General features: G+C 36.2%; 1 protein-coding gene across 3 annotated transcripts in view; it reads left to right on the top strand.

The window, feature by feature from the left end:
- Positions 1-25,572, top strand: part of DPH6 (diphthamine biosynthesis 6) — a gene marked incomplete at both ends in the record, with an annotated part of 219,439 nt that overhangs the window by 71,585 nt on the left and 122,282 nt on the right. For 2 of the 3 annotated variants that reach the window (XM_080619968.1, XM_080619969.1), the window contains 5 exons: positions 3,542-3,629; positions 12,088-12,241; positions 13,579-13,710; positions 17,389-17,518; positions 21,558-21,732. In XM_080619968.1, coding sequence (XP_080476094.1) covers positions 3,542-3,629; positions 12,088-12,241; positions 13,579-13,710; positions 17,389-17,518; positions 21,558-21,732 — 679 coding nt within the window. Of the gene's footprint in view, positions 1-3,541; positions 3,630-12,084; positions 12,242-13,578; positions 13,711-17,388; positions 17,519-21,557; positions 21,733-25,572 lie in introns of all 3 variants that reach the window. The other variant, XM_080619967.1, reaches the window with a different exon arrangement.

Here is a 25,572-nt window from a genome sequence, read left to right on the forward strand (position 1 = left end):
TAGTTGGAATATACATTTCAGTAATGGAAATTGAATAACTGCACTGGTATTGTGTGTCTCTGGCTTGATTAGTCCTGCTTAGCTCTTAGAATATTCATGTCATAAAGACATATCTTTTGAGGAGCTATTCATGTGAAATCTATTAGTTTATGAATTTCTAAAGGAAAATATTTTGTAATTTTTTTCATATATTACAAGCTTTTGTTTATTTTCTACTCTTCATTCTTGCTTCTCATATACACAGAATCAAACCAGACATTGTAGTCATGTTAAATATACTGGCATAGTTTCCAAATGTTTAGATAGCCATAGTTCTGGTATACATCCTCATACAATTTTTGAAGCTTAAATAGATTTGTAAGAATTACAGTTCAGAGGTTAAAACCTGTCAGGATTTTCAAGGTCCTTAAATTCCTGAAGTCCTCCAAGATGTCATTCGTAGATAAAGTTTCCAAAGAAGAAATTGAAGATTACTTTTGCCACCAAAACAGGGGTGATGGATTAACCTTGGCTGGCAGCCAGGTGCCCACCAAGCCTCTATCACTTCCTGTCCTCAGAATGGTAGGGGGAGAAAATAAGGTGAAAAATCTTGTAGGTCAAGATAAGAACAGGATGATGGCTTACTAATTACTGTCATGGGCAAACCTGACTCAACTTGGGAAAAATTATTGCCAACTGAAAAAAAAAAGAGTTTGATAGTTAGAAACAAAGACAAAACTAAAACTACCTTCTCTCCCCACCTCATTCTTCCCAGGCTGTCTTTGTTCCTGGATCTTTTAAATCCTCCCCACTGAGCAGAGGAGGGAATAGGGGTTGTGGTCAGCTCATAACACTGTGTCTCTGCTGCATCCTTCTCTTTGCTCTTTTTCCCTGCTCCATGTGTTTCGTGGGCTACAGTCCTTCATGAACTGCTACAGTGTGGGTCTTTCACATGACGTACAGTCCTCCAGGAGCAAATTGCTCCAGCATGGGTTGCTCATGGAGCAACCTGGTTCCTGTCAGGTAACTTGCTCATGCATGGTCTCCTCTCCAGTGGCTGCAGTTCCTGTCAGGAGCCTGCTCCAGCATGGGGAAACCTGCTAGTTCAGGAAAAGAAAAATATTGCCTTGATGTGTTACTATAGAAAAGTGGGAGTCTTGTTAATGTAAGACTATATGATGAATTTTTCTTTAGAATATTAAATGGAATTCTTACCATCCTTCTTAATCTTCATTAAAAAATATGCCTCACAAAGGAAGCACATCAGATTAAGTGAAATATTTGAAAACAAACAAGATCTAACAGTGAAAGCAAGATCTTAGAATTTAAGTACTCAAGCAAGAGTGAGCTGGTTTTTATCTGATTTCCCAGGTAGAGTATTGTAATCCATTTGTCAGCTTTCTTATGCTTAGTATTTGAGAGATAACAAGAGGTACCAAGTCCTTCTTACACTAATATTTAAAAATGCAACCGATTGACACCTGTTCAAATCAAAAATATATATTTCTTATCTATGTGAGTGCCATCTAATATCTACTCATGATAAAGGCCCATTAGTATTTATGAAACACAGAATAGTTCAGTTTTTATTTTCAGGTAAATTGGCATATTTCAAATATTTGGGAAGTATGATTTTGCATTCATATACCTTATTATTAGCTCTGTGTTTAGGTTTGTAATTCTAAGTTTAGAGTTAAAAGCAGCAAATCTGTAAACATAAAAATAATCATGTCCTGAGAGCACTGATTGTTACTCTCAGACTTCCTCTAGCTTGTCATATTTGACTTGTGAAAATGTTAGTGTTGCAAAATTATTAGATATTTCCTGGATTTTCAAGCAGGCTTGAAGTTGTGAATGCTCCATCCCTGGCGGTGTTCAAGGCCAGGTTGGACAGAGCCTTGGGTGGCATGGTTTAGTGGGAGGTGTCCCTGCCCATGGCAGAGGGGTTGGAACTAGATGATCTTAAGGTCCCTTTCCAACCCTAACTGTTCTATGATTCTATGATTATGACTCTAAATTTTTTGTTAGAATAATGATGTATGTTTGGAGATGCTGACAGAAAATGTAGTACTTAGGAAAAAATATTTTCTTTTTATATGTGTTTTAATACAATTTTCAGCACCAAATAATCTACCTCCTGTGACATATCAGCTGAGAAATGTTGGCATATTAAACTAGGTTATCTATGATGGTCCCATCAAATACACGTGTTAGCTGTATGTCATAGGAACATACTCCATGCCGTTTGTTTGGGTTTTGTGTGACATTACTAGAAACCTATCTTTATCATCCCATTGAATACTGTGAAGGTGACAAGGGCACTGTGTTTTCAAGAAAATTATCTGTGTGTCCCTAGCCTTACCTATAACAATTTGCACACTTTATTGTACTGTATCTGAGTTTCTCTTATGTTTTCTTTGAGTTTCTCACTGTCTGATATTTGTTTCCTAGAGCTACCTTTTCCCTAAGTAGTAAAACCATGCAGATGGATATAACAGATACTGCCTCTTGTGAATCAAAGTGTGACAGATTGTGTCTATAAAAATGAAAACTAAAATTAACTAATTTGAATCAGCACAGAGGAAGTTTATTGTTGTTACCAACACGTTTGGCATTAAAAAGTTGTGTCTAGTAGTCTTCAGTATCAGATGCAAGATGGTTGAGTCAGTTTCTCATCATGAAATATTGTATGTTGTTAATACTTCAAGAACTAATCCCTGGAGCATTAATCAAGAGAGTGGACTTCTAAGAAAAAAAAAATCTCCTGTTGATGAAATTAAAAGATTGCTTTACAGATTAGTCTCTAGAATGTAAAATGTTATTTATGCTTTCATAGACTGCAGCTAACTCAGTCTCTCAGTACTTGTCTGGAGGTAGGATTGGCAAGGAGAATTTTCAACACGCTCAAGTGACTTGCAGCTAGGGTGTCGAAAAATATGTATCATACTAATTGTTGTTCGGCCTTGTGTGTTGGACAAGTTGAACATCTGTGTTTAAGTAACACAGGCCTGTGATAGACTTAGAGTCACCCAATTGAACATGCTTGAGATTTTCCTGCCCTGCTATGGGAAATACCAAAGCACAGTGGTAAATTACGCCTGCGCAAATCCCTGAACACAGGCGAAAACAGCAGGTTCAGTGATCCTCTAGCATGGACTGAGCTCTGCAATGTGCTTGTGTCCTCGCTTGTGTGCCTCTGCCCAGGTGCTGCTTTGGAGATCCCCCAAAGTTGGTGAGGTAACAAAAATGAATTTACTCTTTCTATTTCATCTGTGGTTTTATGGTTGTTCCTGCCTCCTGCCTGTTCTGGCTCACACAGGAAGTATAGTGTATTCCTTTTGAAAATTGAAAATTAGGGAAGATAGTGTAGTCCAACAATACAATTTTATATAGCAAACTCTTTTTTCCTGCATTTGTTTCATACAAAATCTGTTTTGTAATTAAATAAGAAATTAATAGATTGACAATGAGTTACCTTAGAATCTGTGTTGTACATTGACTAAGCATTGTCTATATATGAATTTATATACTAATATTTGACGCTAAGAATTTTGTATTCCAGAGATTCGGCTGAGGTGGTTGTGCATTCGGCTGATGCATTTGCACCTGTGGCCTACCTTCATTTTTTAAAATTACACCTGGAGAATAAGGCAAGTAGATTGCAAATGTCATCTTCCTTTAAAGCTATGTACATGCTTTCTACTTTTATGTTGCTTTGTCACAGTTTGGAGTGAACCTACGTGTTCTTACATGGGTGTACTTTCAAATAACAATGTACATATTTAGTTGAATTTCAGAACTTAGCATAAGGAAAAAACACGTATACTTCTTTGTGCCAAATGAATGAATGGGGTAGTATGGGTGTAGTATTTTTGATCTTGAAACCTCAAGGTACTCAGCCAAGGCTACACATCCTCAAGCACATGTGTAACCTGTGTAATACAGCTAGGCACACTATGAAACACATCTGTATTAGAAAACTGTATGAACAGTGTTGATTTGCTGGGAGATGGCATCTTTTTTTCCTGTTTCTTAGGTACAGTGAATGATTTAAAATATTACTGACCCACAAGTGCTCAAGTTTTAAATGGTACTGGGTTTTATCTTTTCCGTATGAGAGATGCGTCTAATGAAAGTATTTCAAATCATGCAGAGAAGATTATTCTTGTCAAAGATCTTAAGGAATTGTTGTTTGTTCACTGGAATTCATTCTCTTAGCTTATGATTCCATAGAAACAGCAGAACCAGGGTAGGATATCTAGTGGTTTAAGTATTGCAGACCTGTATGTGAGCTAAGAAGCTCAAAACAGAAGCTATTTTTCTATTTGTCATCACTTTTCTGTTTTTCTTTTCACTGTTTTACGGGTGCAATGATTTATTTCTTTTTTCCTCCTGAACATCTCTTGATTTTTCTGCTACCGTTGCAGTCATCTGTTTATAGGTCTCCCTCCTTCTTTCTAGATTGAAGATAGCTGAACCTCTTCTAGGTGTAGGGATTGTTATAGAATGTTATTTTATTGGTAGTTTACATTTCACGTCTCTTGAGCGACTACATTTCCTGAATGGCTTTCAATAGATCATGCCTTTTTCCCCCCCTTTATTTTTATTTTTATTGTTCCAAACAGATAAAATATCTGTACACTTTTCTTCTATGATGGCCTCATTCTTGCCTTAGAAAGTAAATTGCATTTCATCCTGTCAATTTATAGTTTGGGATTTCTTTCAAAAATAAAACATTAAATATTTGTGTGGGAGACTATGAAAAGGATATCAACTAACTATGTGAAGCAAAACCAAATAGGCTGAATAAAGGAAAATTTTGAAGCAGGGCGTGATAGGGAAGAGTGATAATATATTAATATTTCTTTGGGAGCACTGACTTTATTGCTCATGGCGAACTTGATGCTAAAATGCACTGTACATCACTACAATGTGACAGACTAGGGAAAATGAAAAATACAAAGCTTTACATAAATCAGGAAAAAAATCAGATTAAAATGCATAAAATTTTATATAAGAATCAGGGTTTTACTTTTATCTGTTCAGAAGCTCTTTTCCCCTTCTTATGTAGATGTTTTAGATTTGGTTAAAGCCTACCAGTTTGAAGCAGCATTGCAGTAAATCATATTTCAAATTCATTGTAGACAAAGCCGTCACACTCTCAGAGGGGTAAGGTTTACAGTGCCTTGCCCTGGATTTTGGTGTATAAACTAATGTATAGTTAAAATGCAAATAGTCTGTTTTCTGCAGTTGTCTTGTAAGAAAAAATATCAGAATCTTTTGGCTATAGATTATTTTATGGCACATTAAAATAAGATAGGTTTTCAGGAAGTAATGAATATAGAGAACCAGTCAGTCTTTCAGAGCATAATTCTTACTAAGTTAGCATGTTTTACCTGCATAACAATAAAGAGAGGCCTTCAAGATTGAGATGCCTGTGGTACTGTACTTTTTCTCACTATTTGGTGCTTACAAGCCCTACAGTGCTTAAAAGCCAGTCCTACAATAACGAATTACTTCAGGGAAACACTGCTTTAGAAGAACTAACTTTAGTTTCAGGCTTTCAAAGAATTACTGGAAATTGGGCAAAAATTACTCCATTATGAACAATGTGCAAAAGTAGCCAATTGTGTAAGCACTTTGTAGAAACCATTAATAGACTGCACAGTGATGTGTAATTCTAGTAAGTATTATGACATCAGTTTTGTTATCATTTCAACTGAGATATATACATATTTTTAACTTTTATTGTATATTCATTCTTTGTTATGTGCCACGTGTTAATTTTATGTTTTTGAATTTACTGTTATTATGCAATTACAGCTACTGTACCTTAGTCTCTGCTTGTTTTCCTCCTCTATAATACATTTTCTTCAGCTAAAACTCTTCATGTTTAACTACAAAGCCTGAATAGAAATTTGTTTTAAATTGTTTCTGGCAGCAAAATGAGTCTTTGTGCCTGGGGGAAAATAACATTTTACTGAGTGTTCTGGTTTAATACATTACTGTACAACTTCAAGATGTGTTTTTGCATAATAATTGAAGCTTTTTTTCTTTAACACACCCACTTTTCTTTCATTACCAGTGATACAGAAAAGGCTAAAGAGATAAATATACTATTGTGTTATTAAAAACATTATTAAAAGTTCAGTAAACACAGCTTAGGATAACTTTTTTGTGGGTATTTTACAAAAAAAAATTATAAATAATAATGCTAATAAAGCACATGCTCAAAATTCAGGAATGCCTCATTTACTTCATGGTAAAAAAACAAGGTCACCTGCCTATGGCAGGGGGGTTGGAACTAGATGATCTTAAGGTCCTTTCCAACCCTAACTATTCTATGATTCTATGATTCTATGATTCTAATATACATAATATGATACCTAGCTTCATCAATATTTTACTTTGATAGTAAGACTGCCACTTTGTACATTTAAAATATAGGATGTTTTTTGTTGAGGGTGAAGAAATTTTTGAAGCATGCTCCAGAATCTGTAAACAAGTATCACCTTTTTTATTTAATACAAAATTAATTTTGAATATTTTGAATTAGAAGAAAATACAACTGTGAAACAATTTTTTTTTTATTCTGACAGCACAACAACCTTGCAAAATATTTTATTTTTTCCAATATTATGCTACTCTGTTACTCTTAAGTTGTGTTGGTGTTTGAATCATCAGAAACAGAGATTTAAGGCATTGGAACCTCTACTGATGTACTAAGAGTTAGCGACAGTCCAGAATTAGAGGGAGTTGAGTAGTTTTCTTTCTATACTTGGCAGAAGAAAGGAGCCTGTTTGCCTTTAAAAGATGGGAATCATGCCTGCTGCTGCTCTTTCTTGTAGCATACTGTTGCATTATATTTACATATCATATGCTGATATTATAAAGCTTATTTGTCTTCCTGTTTGTAAAAGATCTTGACCTATGTGGGTGGAACACATTTCAGAAGTGCAGCAGTTATGCCACTGTTAAACATCAGCAAATCTATTTCATAGGTCAGTTTGGAGATGATTTTAAAAACACTTGTGAAAGTTAGAAAAGGTCTTTTGGAGATATTTACATGCCTTGTGTATTAAAGGAGAAAAATCCAGCTGGTTAGACTTGATTTAATTTTGTAGCCTGTTTCTGTCCAGTTCCGTCTGGCTTGAATTATTTTAATTAATCTTCATTTAGGACTTTAGCTGTAGACTTAAGCATTATAAGTCATGTCAGGGGGAATAGGAAGAATTTTCAAGTTGCAAAATATGTTTTGTGGGTGGCATTTTTTGAATACTTTGTCATCATTGATACTTCTCCTAGGTAACCTTTGGTTTCTCTTCTACATCATAAGAATATAGATAAACCTTGTAGTTATGTTTTCAAAATTTTGTAACAAGTACTGCATTTTTTTTATAAACTGATTTATTTCAAACACTGAGATAGTAAATAAAAGATTTTCTTTCCTGTTCCATTTGACTGCAGATTCAGTCCAGTTCTCTGAGAAAAGAGAATTTTTTTTCTTCTCTTTTTGCAATGAAGAGACTTTATTTGAAAGTCACTTAGAGTAAAGGAGTGACTTTCTTATGAGCCTGTGTATTGTACTTCAAATACTGCAAGGACATGTATGCACTCTTTCTCATTGTATTTGTTTCAAGGAGTTCTGTTATAAAGGTACACCACAAAGAATAAAGGGATTATCATAGTCTCTCGTTATGTCTTCTGAGCTCTCTGCCCCACTGTATTCTCATTGCTGCTCAGTGGTAGAACTATCAATTTTAGAATTGTGTTATGATAGGTTTTTATAGCGGTTTCTCTAGTGGAGAATGTAAGCTTTTTAAGAAGGCAATCTGTTGTCTTCATAAAAGACCACTGCATGGAATTTCAGCTATATCAGTCAAAGTCCTAGCTCCAGAGCTTTTTCAACAGGAGATTTTGGATCTTGGAACACCTGTGCATTTGCTTAACTTCATTCTGAGTGCACTTGCATCAATGACATGAGTTATGTGAATAATAGTTAAGCATATGCATGCATGCAGTCACTGATCCAAAATTAGGTTGGTATCACAATGTACAGTGCGTGTGGGAGAAACAGTGGAGCAAATGGGAAAATATATTGCTTCTGTGAAGTAACATGAAAATGTTATGTGATAAAATAGGTTCTGTAGGATTTAATTAAAATGTCGTTATAGCAAGCTTGTTTGTTTTTTTTTTTGTTCGTTTGTTTTTAAAGTGATGAGAATATTATAAACGAAAAGTTAGTCTTGTTTGTGGCAGTCTGTAACTTTAAGTTCTTAGATTACTTTCGCTGTCGACAGGAATGGAAGACTAACATTTGCGTGAGATTTGAATATAACTACTAAACAGAGTCTGGCAGCTCTTCTTAGGCTGGCACTGAACCTGTTGTTCTAGTGCCAGGTTCCACACCTAATACTTCTGTAGCCTGCACCTGTGCTGCTGTGGAAAGTGATTGATTACCTATGTTTATGGAGCATTGTGGGAATCAGCCTTGAATGAATTATTGTGATGCATCATAGACATCCCTATCAACAGTAGTCTATAATTACTTTTATGGTCTTTAGTATATGTAAGGCACATTGTAGGATTTCTAGTATTTCTTAGTAATTCCCTAAGATTTTGCAACTGACCACCTTCTTTATCTATGTATGGAAACACAGATGTTTAATTTTATTTACATCTGTGAAGCAATATTAATATAAGCTAAACAATTTATAAAATATTGACTTGTTTAGGAAAAAGGAATGCGACTGTCTATGACAGGAAAATTTCACACAGCATCAATTTTCCATATTTGTAGTATTAACAAATTGCAAAGCTACAGAGAGTTCTGTAGGTTACACCAAACCAGCTGTGATGACTCTCAGACAAACGAGTCTGAGAGTCTCACCACATCCTGGTGAATTTTTTTTATGAAGCACATTTTGCAGAAAATACTTTTAGAAAAATAGTTGAAAGAACAGATGACATAAAAATGGAATAGGTGCTCTTTTCATGTTCACTTGCAGAGCGTATAAATTCTGTCCTCCAGGTTACAGAATGGAGAGAAGTTACAGATCTGTAATACTACCTACAGAAGATATCTGTAGCTCCAGAGTTCTTGAAAGGTAATTATGTAAAGCTTAAGTGAGAAACAAAGTGGCTGTCATACTGGCAAGCTGGAACTGTGCCATTTGCATTTAACATTTTTTGCCTAGGGATGGATTGTTATATCATACTGAAGTTAAAATCCAGGTGATGTGAAAACAAAACCCAGTGCAGCATGTGATAGTATCGTTCACAGCATCATGTCAGTGCATGCTTACTCAGGGCATAGGACCAAAAGGTACAAACTCTTGTGTTACATTAGTACTCAGGAATGCCTGTGCTACAATGCAAACTGATTGTTTCATAATAGACATTCCAGATTACCCAGTGGAAGCAACTAGTTCAGTAAGACTATAATTTTCAAGGAGGAAAAGGTAGCACTTCATGCTTCTGTTCAGTCTTTATATTTCTATAAAGTGAGATCTCATGGCAAAAAAAATAAAATAGAAACTTCATTTTCTTTTTTTTTTTTTTGTTTTCATTTCTTAATACTTGTAGTATAATCCATCTTAAGATTTATTTCAATTAGGTTTGTGTTTCTGCTCCTTTATTTTCTGAGTCATACCTTAAGGGTTAGGGGCTATCAGCAGCCCTCAGGGTAGCAGCAATCTATCAACGAACAGTGGCAGTTGAAGGTGTAATTCAATGAGTAGAAAGTGGTATACATGGTGTTGGATGCTTGTATATTGTAATGTTGAAATGCATGTCATGTTTGTGCTAAATTGCAGTTTTCATCTTTGTGCTATTATGTTACATTTAGTTGACTTCTTTTAACCTCTCATGTACAATTGATTCACAGGAAGTAGATTATTATCTTGACTTTCATGCCTTTCTTGGAGGAATGAATAAAATGAGGTCCAATCAAAGAATATCAGCCCCTCTTAGAACATAGCTTTAGTGTTTACAGTGCTTATAAAACTCCCCTTGAGCCCTTTTAGAGGTAGCAGAGCTGAGTTTCCTCTCATAGGTAATGACCTTTTCATAATTCAGCCTTCCCGGAGAATTTCAAAATATACTGCTTTAACTTAACTGGATCCTTTTTCTCTCCAGTGAAGTCAAATATCGACGTAAGTTCTGAATTCTCCTTGCAGACTTCTCATGTGTCCTGTGGTTTTCTGCCTTTTTTTTTCCTTACTTTTTTTTTTTTTTTTTTGCTTAATATCAAGAGAAAACTTTTTCATAGACATTTCATGTGGAAATTCTATAGCTAGTACACTAATTTGTAAGTTAAAAGAATACTAAGCTATCTCTAATCCATATGTAAGAATTGCCAAAGCCTTCATATTTTGTCAACTTTTTATCTTGCTTTATTTGGCTTTATCATTATTTTTTGTGAATTTAGCTGGCAGTAAAATGCAGAGTTTAGACACTATATGGAATTTGAGACCTTTTAAGCAGAAGATTAATTGATAGAGTCTGGAGTTGTAGCCTGCAGTGATGTTTGGTTAAGGTTCATAGATAAATTCTGTGATAATTCATATTGGTTTTAGATGAAGACAAGTAGTGTTAGACAAGCCGGTGATCCCAGAGTCAACATGCTCTGCAGATTAGGCTGCCTGGGAAAATCAGGTGGAAGAGAGTAGGGGTTCTTATTGCACTAAAATAGAAAAGATATGCATGTATGCTGTAACTATGTGACTTGCTGCAAATAAAATCCATGTGGAATTTTAGAATACTGGTCAGTACACACTCTGCCTGTGTATTTTGCTTTAAAAAATGTGCTGGGTAGTTTTCTCTTCCTAGGCCTAAGAAAGCATTTGGGAAGAAGAGAAGATGCAGTGAATTATTTTCCTTCCTTTTTAAAAAATTACTTTGTATAAATCTTGGGAAATGCTCTTTTCTATATCTCTAACCTCTTCAGCATTCCAAACCATGTTGAGTTTGATGAAAGGGGTACAAGGGATAGTCTTTGTGAGATGAATAGAAAGACTGCATTCATTGTGTTCCACAAAGTTTTAAAACTTTGTTAGTCTTTCGCTCTGTTTCAAGTGTTTAGTGACAGTGTTAGTTATCAAATTTTGCACTCTTGTTCTTTTTTTCACTTTATTTAGGAATCATAGTTGTCCTGTATATAATTGCAGAATAGGATTTCTTACTCATTGTATTCTTTCTATCTGTTATCCTGAGTCTCACTGGTTTTCATATTTGTTTTCCTTATTTACTACTCCGTATGCATTTTTAGAATCATAGAATCATAGAATAGTTAGGATTGGAAAAGACCTTAAGATCATCTAGTTCTAACCCCCCTGCCATGGGCAGGGACACCTCACACTAAACCATCTCACCCAAGTCTCTGTCCAGTCTGACCTTGAACACCGCCAGGGACGGAGCTTTCACAACTTCCTTGGGCAGCCCGTTCCAGTGCCTCACCACCCTTACAGTAAAGAAGCTCTTCCTTATATCCAATCTAAACTTCCCCTGTTTAGGTTTGAACCTGTTACCCCTTGTTCTATCACTACAGTCCCTAATGAAGAGTCCCTCCCCAGCATCCTTGTAGGCCCCTTTCAGATACTGGAAGGCTGCTATGAGGTCTCCATGCAGCCTTCTCTTCTCCAGGCTGAACAGCCACAACTTTCTCAGCCTATCTTCATACGGGAGGTGCTCCAGTCCCCTGATCATCCTCGTGGCCCTCCTCTGGACTTGTTTCAACAGTTCCATGTCCTTTAATGTTGAGGACACCAGAACTGCACACAGTACTCTAAGTGAGGTCTCATGAGAGCAGTGTAGAGGGACAGGATCACCTCCTTCGACGTGCATTTTTATGCCGCACAATACATCAACAGCATCACGTTGTATTCCACAAGTTTCTACTTTCTAAATAGTTGTAAACCCTAATGATGCTGTTCTGCGAATTGTTCTAAGCTGATAATGTGCATAATATTCTAAGCTTTAATGTATCCATTGAGCTATGGTATTTTCTATAACTGAAACCAAAAAATTGAATGAATGGTAAAATGTGCTGTTTTCATACTACTTGGCATGCTGTTTACTTGCTTATTTTATAATGTTTGTCTCAAGCAGGGGGAATCTTCAGGTACGTTTATGGTCAACAGCTGTTCTTGTGAGGTAACCTGCAATGGTGATGATGATATTTTCCCATCATCAGAAGAGGATGAACCACAGAAAAACATTCCAGTCATCTGGAAGTCTTTAAATCATAATTCTTTGGATTTCAGTGAGTTTTGCACAGCTTTCATTAATATTCAAATAATATTGAATATTTCATGCTGTTGTGGGTACGCTTTAAGAACAGTCCTGAAAAGAGTGTTCATAACTTTAATAGCCAGTCTGAAAAAAAGAGATCCTACTACAGGTTTTCTGATAGGAATCAATAGATCTGTAGTAATGTTGCATTTTGAATTACATTACAAAAGGAGCATATCCCAATCTTTTATTTCTTTCTTTCTTTCAGAAAACATGCATTAATGTGTTCTGTTTGTTTGAATGAAATTTATAACTATTATATAATCATTAATTTGAATGGAAGGATTAAATTTCATTTTAAAAGTCTAACCGCACCTGTACCCATACTCTACTGTTTTAAAATTGAAGATAGGAAAGTAAACTTTAAAATTAAGTACAAAACACAACTGTTCAACTTGATTATAGTGTATATAGTCTGTCCCCACCCCAGCAACCTCAGCATGACATGCATGATTGAGTTTAGTGGCCTAGCAAATTACTGTCTGTTAGGTGAGCTGCAGTAACTAATTGTATGCCTGATATTACCACTTGTCCTGGGTGCCTCAAACATGAGGTGATTAATGCAAGATAAACCTAAGTTCACAGATTGATACCTTTTTGAGGTACCACAGCATCACTGTTAACTTACACCCAAAGATTAGTAAACTTTTCCTTAAAAAAGGTTTCACACTCTAAAAGCACTTGTTATTGAATGGCATTTAGGCTGTTGAATATGGATAAGTGACTGGTGGAATGTTAAAAACATGTCTAAACATGTTATGCATTTGCTAAGATGATCAGAACCAGGTTAAACACCTAAATTCCATTTAAATTTGGCATTTAAGTTTGAAAATCTGTTCCTGTGTCATTTAGATTATTCCAAAAATTTTAGCTTTTCAGTGTCATGCCTTCTGCCAAGTCTGTATCAAAACAGGCAGGGAAATTGTAAAAGGTTGACAAAAATGGTAAGGGAGTAGGTACTGAAATTCTCAGCTAAATATTGCATGTGTATATTCTGAAGGCATATATACATGCAGGCATATATTCTGAAGGCAGTGTTGTAGGAAGATTTGTCAAGTAGCATTTTGAAGCTTTGTTACCAGTACACTTGCTTTTAAGTTTTTGGTTTATATCTGTTTGTATGTATTTATTATATTTTTCAAGATGTTTTTGATTGGTTTTGTGGTTTGGTTGGTTTGGTTGGATTTTTTCTTGTTTTGTTTTGTTTTTTTCCCTGTAAAAGTTCTTGTTACTTAACCAATTTAAAATGTATTCTAGGTTAATCTGAAATCTTTCATTATTACAATCAATGTTCTTCGTTTTCCATAGCTAAGACTTTTGGAAGTTCAGGAAAATCTCTGAGTGGTTACCAGTGGTTTTCAGGTATCTCTGCTCACTTACTTCCATCAAGAGGGAGAAATGCTCAGGAGGCAGCAAGGGAAGCATTTTCTTCTCTTCGAGGTGCTTTATTCAACTAATGCATTACCTGCTGTTAACTGTATTGTTTTTAATATGGTATTAAGTAAGAATCTGTGTTGTTATACAGTTTTATAACTTTGAATGTTGTAGTTGTCAGTTTACCATATCATTTTGCATTTGATTGGAACCATTGATATCAGGACTGCCAGCTTTAATATTGAACACATCATAATTTGAATGGGTTTTGAAGATCCTGGAATGCCAGAATAGTGTTCATATCACTGTAGCAACACTATTTGCGCGGTACTTACTCACTTTATAACTTGCTTTATAGCTTTCTCGCAATATACTCTCTGTGTGAATGTGCATGTGTGCTATGGATGCTGTCTACTTACTGAAGCACTTTTGTAGCTGCCATAATTTTAAATTAAGTTTTCTAGGAAGCTGATGTACATTTTGGCATCTACGATTAGGTCAGTAGCAGTAAATCTCCTTTATATCCTTAATGTAAAGGAGAAATTGCTGTCTTGGGAATCATGAAATCCAGGTTCCCTAATATCTTCCTCTTACAAGATACTGACATATAAAATAAAATGGTCACATTTTTGTTTTGTGGGGGATTTCGATTCTAACTTTTAACTAAAACATGTTTATACAGGCTCTAAAAATAGAAATAATTTTTAGTATATAAATGGATAGGCTCATATTCTTGTTCACAAATTTCGTGAGGTATTGTTCTATAAAATCTTATTTTTTGGACGTACAACTGAATATTCATGATTGAATATAGGATAATAAACACTAGTATTTTTATCAGACGCAAATAAGTTGTACTTTGTAGAAGGCCATTAAGCTAGTTTTTGATTGATTGGAAATGAGTAAGGTGGATGTGATCAAACTTTTAATAAAAGACAATAGTGTTTAGTGCAGATTTTCTGGGCATAACCTGTAAATTGAAGCAAAAGGGTTGTGTAATGTTTTATTTTGTTCTCATATTTGAATGGAAGTCTGCCAGTGCAAATATTATATATTTTTACCTTAGCATCTGTCAAAAAAATTGTCTCTCTGACAAGGACAGTAGCCTACTGCTTTCAGCAAATTACTTGCATTAGCTGTAATATAGTAAAAAAAGTGATGATTTTTCTGAACCTTGGTAGAAAATGTCAGTTCTCACATTTCCTTTCATTTTTCTCTTTGTGGAAGTGGGTATGAAGACTGAATGAATTATGATTGTGTCATGGCAAAAGAATCAATTTTTTTCTAAGAACTTAACTGATCTGCAAATATGCACAAGGCTTTTTCTGAACTCATGCAATCTGTACAGCAGTTCAATCTTCAGTGCTGTGAAAATGGAATAAGCATGGTCCTTTTAAACTCTTTGATGGGTTAACTGATTTAATCACATCTAAAGAGGATAAGTGCTGCCAAAAGGATTCAGAAATGGAAAGTTATTGCTAGAAGTTATGAAACATGGTGGTTCTGTTAAAGTGGATGCAATTCTTCCATGAAATAGGAGAACAGAAGGGAGCCCAGTACATGGCTGTTTACATTTATTTTCTTAAATTCTTTTGTTAGATTTTTCTTTAGATATGATTGGAAGGTGACAAAGATTGCATTGCTTTATATATGAAGCAGCTCTGGTGCAGCTGTAACATGACAAAGTTCCATAGTCTTGAAGGGAACTACATAGAACTTTATTATATTAGAAATTAGTCCAAAATGCTTCTTCCTGAAGATAGTTTGGATACTGTATTTTGTGGTTCTCAGCCTAAGAATCCTGGATAGCCATTTTAGAGAGATGAATCTGTACTTTGGCTAATATTGTCTTTTGGGTCAGTTCTTTTTAGTGAGTTCTGCCTAAGTAAGGATGAGTCTTGCCTTATGTTTTATAAATTATTAGAAGCAGTGAATGGTTCAAAATATAGAAGAAAGGCTATATAGTTTCCCTGTACATCTTGGAGATGTGCTGTGTAGGAGTCCTCTCCTTGGGAAGCAGAGCTTGCCATCAAGAACCCAAGTGATGGGTTAGTAACTGGTTCATCATTTTTGCCTTTCTAATAGATAGAGTGCTTTGGAGGATCAATTTTGTTCAGCTTCCAAGTTAGGGAAAAATTATTCCCATCATTCCTCTAGTTCATGTATAGCAAAAGGGGATTGTACTTTTACTTACTTTAAGAAGATTTTAAAAAATAAAGCTAGAAATTATGAATTTATCCAAATCTCCCTGCCTTCAACTTGCTCTAATACTGTTAAGTGTCCACAAGACAGTTTGTTGCATTTTAAATTTAGAGCTGGGGGCAGAAGGGTCGGTTTGGTTTTTTTTCCCCTCCAGTATTCCATATAATGCTTCAAAACTTTTAACTGCAGGTTGAAACCCTTCTCATGACATAGCTGGTGTTGACCTAGTGATTGCTACCAAGCAGCATTAAAATACATTTATATTTCTGAAGAGAATTATTATTGTGTGCTAATTTATCAGCTGATAATTCCAGAGTGTATCTTGATTTCATAGGAGTTTTGTGACAATTGCTGTATAATCTCTTATATCACTTGGCATGCACTTCCTTTTCTGTCAGTGAGAACCCCGATCTTCAGATTGCCAACACTAATGGCAGTATGATGAAGTAAAGCTGAGACATTCAGAGCAACATTCAGTATTGGTGTGACTAAATTAACTTTTTTTAGAAGTGTGCCAACTCCTGAACTGTTTTTAAAACCACAGAAGAGTTTTACACAAGAAGTATTTGTTTATCAGTAAGGCAATGGCCAAAAGAGATTGTCTTTATACTCTTATACTTCTCCAATGGAAAGCTAATGTATAGATTAACATTATATAGATTAACATAGCTCATTTAAGTTAGGTCACATGAAACTGTTGTTAATATATGTTCTATATTCAGAGAAGATTTTGTCTTAATTTACTTTCTATTGCTCGTCAGTTACTAAAGATGCTCACTGCAGATTTGATCGCATATCTTGTTACGGTATTTGCTATGTAAGAGTAATACAGTCTGCTATGCATTTTGTGTGCCTACACCTCCAGATGATCTTGACTTCCCAGTATCTCTTTTTCAACTGTGATTGAACTTTCCTCTGCTCTTATCTTTCCTTCATTTCTCCTGTGGCCACCTCTGCTTCCTATTTTCTGCCTTGCCATTTGTAACTCTTTGTTTATGCAGAGATTATTATTGCAGTGAGGGGTTTTAAAAACAGCTTAGACAATCATCCCTCTGGAATAGCATATAAATATTTGATCTTCTCTTTGAAGAGGGTGATGATCTAAAAGACCTCTTATTGTCCCTTCCAGTTCTGTACTTTTTGTGATTCAAAGTCCTTTATAGATTGCTAGCTGTCATAAACTGAAAATAAAAAATACAAGGTAGTGAAAGTTACGGATACAAGGAGTTTGGACTGTAGCATATGTACATGCATTAATGCATGGTATTTTTCCTTGGGGCAAGAATTCACCACTGTGCAGGGTGGCCAAAATTTATTTGTATTCTGTTTATATTTGGAAAATGAACATGACAAAGAATATAATGAAAAAAATAGGTATTATATGGGGAAAGGTAGTATCTTGTAAAGCCTTCAGTCAGGTTTAGACAACTGATAGGTTATTACCAGTTGGTTTTGCTGTACAAAACCAGAATGCCTATGCTGTCCTTCTACATGCATTTAAAATATTCTGCCTTTAACAGTTGTATTATTTTTATCCTGCAGCTAATATGACTTCAGAGGGATTGAAACCAAAGGATATTATTTTGGTTCATCTGTATATGAAGAGCATGAAAGATTTCAATGTTATAAATTCAGTTTATGTGACAGAATTTGATTTATGTCCACCAGCAAGGTAGGATTAGACTACTGCTATAGTATATTTATGATACACTTTATGATACACTGTAATATATTGAATTCTTGTTACCATATTTATGAAGCTTTTGTCCAAATGTTTGTGCCTCACAGACTTAGAAGTAGACTTTTGCTACCTTTTTGGAGTAATCACATCAGGGCTGCTCAACTCAAAAACACTAGGGATGGAAATTTTTGCCTTAATATATACCATAAGTTTTATAAATGCATCCCATATATGGACTTACAGAAGAATAATACATCTTCTGCAAGTCTCAATTCTTCTGACTTGATTGAACTGAAAAATCTTTTCTATTCGTGGGATTTTATTTGCTGCTGTTAGTTTGCCTCACTTTGCCTGCTGGCAACAGTACTCGGAATGCAGCCCAAGATATCATCATCCCTCTTTGGTACAAGGGCACTTTGCTAGCTCATGTTCACCTTGTTTCCATCAGGAACCTCCAGGTCCTTCTCTGCAAAGCTGCTTTCAAGACAATTTACCCTGAGAATATACTGGGCCATGTGTTTGTGCCTTTCAAGGAGAGGGAGTTGAACTTCGTGAGTTCCTTACTGAACTTGTGTGCTGCTTTCTCCAGCCTGTCAAGATCCATGTGGATGACAACAGAAATCTCTGCCATTCCTTCCAGTTTTATATCATCTGCAAACTTGACAAGGGTATACTCTGCCTCATCATCAGAATTATTAATGATGATGTTGAACAGAATTGGGCCCACTATAAATTCTTGTGGTATGCGCCTAGTTAGTGGCCACCTGTAAGACTTCTTGCAGCTAATCTGCACCTTCTGGGCCTGGCCATTCAGCCAGTTTTCAGTCCACCTCACTGTCTGCTCATCCAGCCCATACATCAACAGCTTCTTTATGAGGCTGTTATGGGAGACAATGTCGAAAGCATTACTGAAACCTATCTATCAATGATTATTAAGTCTTCCTAAAAGTGATGAGGTCCTTCTAGGTCCTTGTAACAAACCTTATTCACCTTGTTCTGTTAATTTTGTTGAATACAAAAGACTAATTAGCTGAGTTGCCTGAGATTTGCATAATGAGACACCGGGAGTTATTTTAAGACTACCAGTGTATGCTTACTCTGCTCCTTTTCTTCTCCTGCTTATCTGCACTTATCTGTGGTTGAAGGTGAATACTGGACTAGATGGATCTTTGGCTTGATCCAGTGTGGTTGTTCTTAATGTCTTGTGTTTCCATCAGATTATGATTTTAGTGGGTAGCTTAGCTACACTTACATATTCAGTAAGAATGCAAGTATGAAAAGGAATTATTTTGGAATTCTGAATACACTGATGCTAACACTTCTGTTGTGGTTTAGACCCAGATGATGAGTAGGAACCATGCAGCCACTCATTCACCCCTCTCCTTCCCCCTCCCTATGCAGGATGGGGAGGAGAATCAAGATTATAAAACTGGCGGGTTGAAATAAGAACAGTTTAATAACTTAAGTACAATATAATACCAGTACTACTATTGCTAATAATTAGGGAAATAGTGAATAGAGAGATATAAAACTGAAAGGGGAAACAGTGATGCACAATACAACTGCTCACCGATACCCAGCCTGACCCAAGCAGTGATCAGTCCCTTCTGGATAACTCCCTCCAGTTTATATAATGAGGATGACATGCTGTGGTATGGAATAGCCCTTTGGCTAGTTTTGATCCGCTGTCCTGTCTCTGCTGCCTCTCAGCTTCTTGTGCCCTACCCCACTGGCAGAGCATGAAAGACTCAAAAGACCTTGACCAGGGTAAGTGCTACTTAGCAACAATTAGAACACTGGTGTGTTACCAGCATTGTTCTCGGACTGAAGCCAAAACACAGCACTGCACCAGCTACTAAGAAGAAAATTATCTCAGCTGAAACCAGAACACATTCATAGATCCCCAAATCACAGATTTTTTTTAAGATTTTTAATGAAACATCTTGATAGTCTACGTATGCAGTGTGTGATTCCCGTGTTGTTTGGGTGTGTTGTTTTGTTTTTTTCTTTCCACTGGAAATTCAGTAACAAACACCTAGCCTGTGAAATTTTTGGGGTTTTTTTTTAAAAAAAAAAAAAAAGTTGTAAGCTAAAACTAATTTCTGTTTGTAATTTCTTTGTTGCCTTTGTCAAAAAGGTTTATTTCTTATTATAGGAAGTTATGTCTTTAAGCATCTGAGGTAATATACTCAGTTTGCAGAATTGCTATAGTTTTAAAAATTCAACTTGGACCATAGGTTAATACAGGTTGAAAGGGACCTCTGGAGATCATCTAGTCCAGTCCTCTGCTCAAAGCAGGGTGAACTGTGAGGTCAAACCTCATGTCTAGTTCATATTTTTAAAATCAACTGTTTAGCAATTTTCTAATATAGAATACTATATTTTATACTCCTATTACAGAATATGAAGTGTAGTGTAGGTATATGAATTTTAGGTACAGCATGGGAAATAGTTAAAAGATATTGTAAAGATAATCATTGTCATAGAATCACATTCTACTACACAGTCTGGGTGTCAGAAGAACCTAAAAGAGCAGGAAGAGGCTTCTTCAAGATGTTGATGTAGTCCAGGATTACGAAATCACAGAGGGATGAAGTGTGAATTGTGTGTGCCTTTAGAGGAAGTATCTAGTCCCAGCTGTAAACTACACAAAATTAATTTCCACTCCTGTGTATTGTAAGTTCTCCATGTGACTCACCTTCTCCCAATTAGCTTTCTTCATTTCTCATGGTGCTGCATGTTTTAAGCCTCCACATTTACCTAGCCAGCCACATAGCCTTCCATCACTAAAATAGCAGGTAGAAAGATTAGGAAGTTGCAGGAAAATGGCTTTTTATTATTATTTTTATGGAACAAACAGATTTATGTTGCATTTTGTCCAGAAGAAAAATTGTGCAGCAGTTTGCATGGCTGCATCATTGCATAATGCACAGAGACCTAGTTGTGGGAGTTCTCACAAGCAATATGCTGGAAGCGCTGACTCAAAGGGTGTAGATCTGCACTAAATTTGCAAAATTGTTTTAAAAATTCACCAGTCCAAGCAGAAAATCCATTCATCCATGCTTATGATGATGGTAATGAGGAAAAAATACTGTATTTGCATATGGGAGGAGGGGAGAAAAATAGTTTCCTTGGAAGAAGTAAGCAAGATGAGAAGACTTTTTGAAGGTTATGTTATATGATATGTAAAGAGAACAAGTAAATTTTTTGTTGGATTCCTGCTGGGAGCTAAATAGCTTTTTTATGCATGAACTGGAAATATAATTATTTTTCAGGCTTTGAAATGTTGGTTCCCCTCACCCCACCCCATTCTTTTTCACTGGCCACATCTGTCTGTCCATCCAGGCACTCAGTCTACCTTGAAGCAAAGAAAAATGAACATTTAAAATGAATGCTTAAGTAGGTTTCCAGTCCTGTCATCAAGTGTGTGTCTGTCATGCAACCTGAAGTATAACAGAAAAATATTCTTGATATTGCATGATAAGATGTGGGAAGGGTGTAAAGGAACAATAAGCTGCTGCTTTTTAGAAGCCTGAACCTATAATCCAATCACTGGAAGGATGTTCAGTAAAAAATGTGTGGAGATAAGAATATGACAATGATACGCTCAATCTAAAGGCTGCTTAGCGTAACCTATCTGTCATTTCCGGAGCTGCGTGGTCAAGAGTTGTTGGTTTTTGTTGTTTGTTTGTTGTTGGTTTTTGGTTTTTTTTTTTTAATAAAAGAAATCATATGTTTTTAATAAAGTAACACACATCCTAAAAATAAATGCAAATGAGCCATTGACTATGATGCTAACTTCTCACTGGTAATGGAAATTATCTTGCTGGCAGTCTGAAGGTGACCATTATTTGGAAAGAAGATAACAATATTAATGCTAGCAGGTTATCACAGTACCACAGCTTTTGCTTTATGTTCCTGACAAAATTTCATTACATAGTATTCAAACAAAAAAACCCATGGAAAATAAATGCTGAAAGTTAGTACAAGCAAACTCTGTTCGAAATAAGAAATTGTCTTGTGTTTTCAGAGTATGTGTGGAAACCCTGTTACCTGATGGAGTGCTATTTTGCATTGACTGCCTTGCACATAAATATGACATTGCAGCAGATGATGTGTTACGTGATGAAAAACTGGTCATGCATGTACAGAGCATTTCCCACTGGGCACCTGCTAACATTGGACCTTACAGTCAGTCCATCAAGGTAGGGTATCTTTGTTACTTCGTGAGAACTCTATGTCAGTTTACTGAAATGAGTACAGTTACAAAGTCTCCTTCTCTCCCATCTGAATGTGCAAAAGAAAATGTGTAAAGAAAACAGGTTAAATTACTTTTTGAGGTTCCTGGTACTGCTTAACCATTTAAAAGTACAGCAAGGTTGGAGAACTGGTTTTTTGAAATTAATAACAATCTGAACAGGATATTGCATGCTATTTAAAAGTATGAAAAGGAGGCAGTAAAGTATCATGGAAGAATGGACCAAAAATTGCTTGAAATTATAATAATTCTATGATGATGAAGTGTTGATCAGTTTTGTGTTTGAGAAACAGAAGCTTAATAATCTTAAAACAGTAACTAGTTTTTACCCTTATTTTCTGCATCTGTAAATTTTGTTTGTCATTTGCATGATAAGAATTGAACAATTAAATTGTTGCCTTTTCAGTCCAGTATGAAGTTTTGTGGACACTGGGGAATCATCATGTGATTTGCTCAGTTCAGAATGGGCCATATTGAGGGTATTGCAAGTTGGGATTGGTGTGCATCGGCATGTGGAAATGGAGCTGGCAACAGAAAGGTGTAGGTGGTTCATGCAAACTATGGAATTCATACTTCAGGCTCAACAAACGTCACTTTTAATTCTGTAGGGGCCTTTTAGGATCCTGGCAACAATGCTATGAGGAGAAAAAATAGAAATTTGAAATTTACCATGATCTCAGTCTGATAGACACCAAACAACAGTGGCAGAGTGAAATTAAGATTTTCAGTGTGTTTGTAGAAAAATCAAACATTCTTTCTCTTTTGGGATTAACATTCTTCAAAAATAACTTCGGTGTTTCTACTTGCAAGAAGTAGAGAGAAATTGTTGTAAGACACAATATGACTTCTTATAAGTAAAAAAAACCCTGAGATAATACAATGTATTTTTATTGGTTCCCCTCTGCCAATCTCAATGTCTATGTCAGTAACTGGAATGTAAGATATGTCAGAATTATTGTTAAGTCTTATCTCAGCAATGTATAACAAATACTCTGATCATGTCTTTCTAATAGTAGTACTATAGACTACCTAGACTAGTCAGTCTGAGAGTATGTGATGATACGGGGTTTGCCTTTCACCATCCAAATCTTTGTTCCTCAGTGAGCACCAGCCCTATTTGTGCTGGTCATTCATAGTTGTAGCTTGGTATTTTTACTGAAGGTACTTCATGGTTTTGCTTCTCATTGTTATTTATCAGATTACTATTTTATTTTCATGTTTTAGTTCTGTTTTACCAGTGGATTAGAGGATTTGTCAAGGCTAAGCAGTAATGGGTAGTTTGCCTACCATCATCACAAAAGCTAACAGCATAGTCATACATCAGGGAATTAAACATGAAGATGCACTGCAAAGCAGTGTTTGGGGTGAGAAATTTCTCTTGAGGGCTTATTCAGTGTTATTTATTTTGTGAGAACATTCTTTGAGCATTTATGAACTATGAGCACAGTTCATTAAAAATAGTTTTGTTTTGGGTTTTTTTTTGTTGTTGTTGTTTTTTTTAAAAAAAAGCCCAGTGCAGCTGAAACACCACAAATGCTTACCAAAGAATGCATAAAAAGTTGACAGTGTTTGTACCAAATGTTATTCTAGTATGTTAATGTAATTTAAAAGTCTATTTGCACTTACAGTTTGTTTGCTTTGGCAAAGTTTCGTAATGTTTTTCTATCTGGAAATGAACAGATAAACTGCCACCGTAGAATTACCATACTCTCATGTTCTACAATAATTTTTGATGGTGACATACCAACATAGATGAACCTATGACTTGATTAAGTCTGCTGAACCTTTTAGCTTTTCCTTGTGACCTCAGTTCTTTCCCTCAGACAGCTGCTGCATCCCAGTATCAGCCATCCTTGATGCATCTTTCTCAGTTTTCTCCTTTACAGTGTCAGAACCCAGTAGCAGAAACATAAAAGCCAAAAGAGTGTTCTTGCTCTCTCATTCCAATGTCCAGATGCCTATAACTTGATCAAAGTTTGGGGTTTTTGGGTTTTGGGTTTTTTTTCTGTTTACTCACATTAAAATAAAAAATTGTTTCCTTTCATTTTTCTGACCTTGAAGGTGTGATAAATTAGCAAGTAAGTACTGTGGGAAACAATAGTGCAAATAAAGAATCTTGCATCTGGTTTAAGGTAGTGATACTTGAAGTGGTTCTAATGTTTCCTTGCTAAGAAGACTTGGTTCCTTCTCTTGCAGTGGAACCAGAAATGGTCTGATAGAGCTTAGTGTGCAGTTTGTAGCAGATGGCTTTAAAAGTAGAAGGTGGTGTTTGGAACTATGTTTATCTATTATGTGCACCGGGAAAGATTACCTGGCTACTTAAACTGTCTGACCTGTTGCAGTTTTCCAAAAGCATGCTTAGCTGTTGTTACAAAAAATGCATATTTTAAAAAATCCGTGCATTTAGGGGTGCATGGATTATCCTGTAGGAACATCAACTGAAGAAGGATAAAGGTATTAAGAATGTCATGGAATCATAGAATCATAGAATGGTTAGGTTTGGAAAGGATCATCTAGTTCCAATCCCCCAGCCTTGAGCAGAGACATCTCACAATAGACCATATCGCCCAAGATTCTGCCCAGCCTGGCCTTCAACACTGCCAAGGATGGAGCATTCACCACTTCTTTGGGCAACCTGTTCCAGTGCCCCACCACCCTCACAGTAAAGAACTTCTTCGTTATATCTAACCTGAACTTCCCCTGTTTAAGTTTGAATGCATTACCTCTTGTCCTATTGCTATAGTTGTCCTGGGTTCAGCAGTGGCAGTCAGTTTTGTTTTTTTTTTTTTTCCTTCTTAGTAGCTGTTGCAGCACTGTGTTTTTGACTTTTGGCTTGGGAACAAAAAAAATTGATAACACCGATGTTTAGACTGACCAAGGATTTTGTGAGTCTCATGCTCTGCCAGGGAGGAGGAGGGGCCGGGAGGAAGCGGGGACAGGACACCTGACCCAGACTGGCCAAGGTGGTGTTCCATACCACAGCACGTCATGCCAGGGGATGGAACTGGGAGCTACCCGGGAAGGGCACGTCCCCTGGTCGGTCGGGCTGTCTTTTCTGGCGGGCGGTATCGTATTCTCTTCCCTTGTTACTTCTCTTGTCGTTGTTATTGTTGGTGGCGGCAGTGGTGATTTGTGTTATACCTTAGTTATTAAACTGTTCTTATCTCAACCCGTGGGAGCTGCATTCTTTTGATTCTCCTCCCCGTCCCTCCAGAAGCGGAGGGAAGAAAGGTGGGGGGGGGGGCAGTAGACTGCGTGGTTCTGATTTACAGCTTGGGCTTAAACTACGACAATAGTCCACAATGAAAAGTCAGGGATTAAAATAAAAAACATGATGTGATTCTTAAAGATGTAGTTAACCCTTTAAAAATGTGGGGGTTTTCACATACATATAGCTTGCTTCCTTCACAGGTTTTCCTTTTGTGATTCAACAACAGTATATTGTACCATATGTAGTAATATGGGGGTAAAATACCTGGAGCTTCCAGTGGGTGGAAAAAAAAGTGGTAGTCAGTAGTTCAAAGCCTACATAGTGTTCCTCTGGCATTGATGCTTGGAGTGATACCATTAACATCTTAATTGACAACTTGGACAATGAGATTGAATGCATGCCTAGTACAATTTGGGTAGTGGTTGATGCGTTGGAGGGCAGCACTGCTATTCAGAGGCATGTAGACAAGCAATGATAACAGGAGACTCAGGAAGTTGAACAGAAATAAAGGAAAAGTGCTGCAGCTAGGGCAGGATAGTCCCGTGCAGCAATGTAGGATGTGGACTTGACTGTCTA

This window comes from Psittacula echo, assembly GCF_963264785.1.
Source record: "Psittacula echo genome assembly, chromosome: 5".
In the NCBI taxonomy this organism is placed as follows: Eukaryota; Metazoa; Chordata; class Aves; order Psittaciformes; family Psittacidae; genus Psittacula; species Psittacula echo.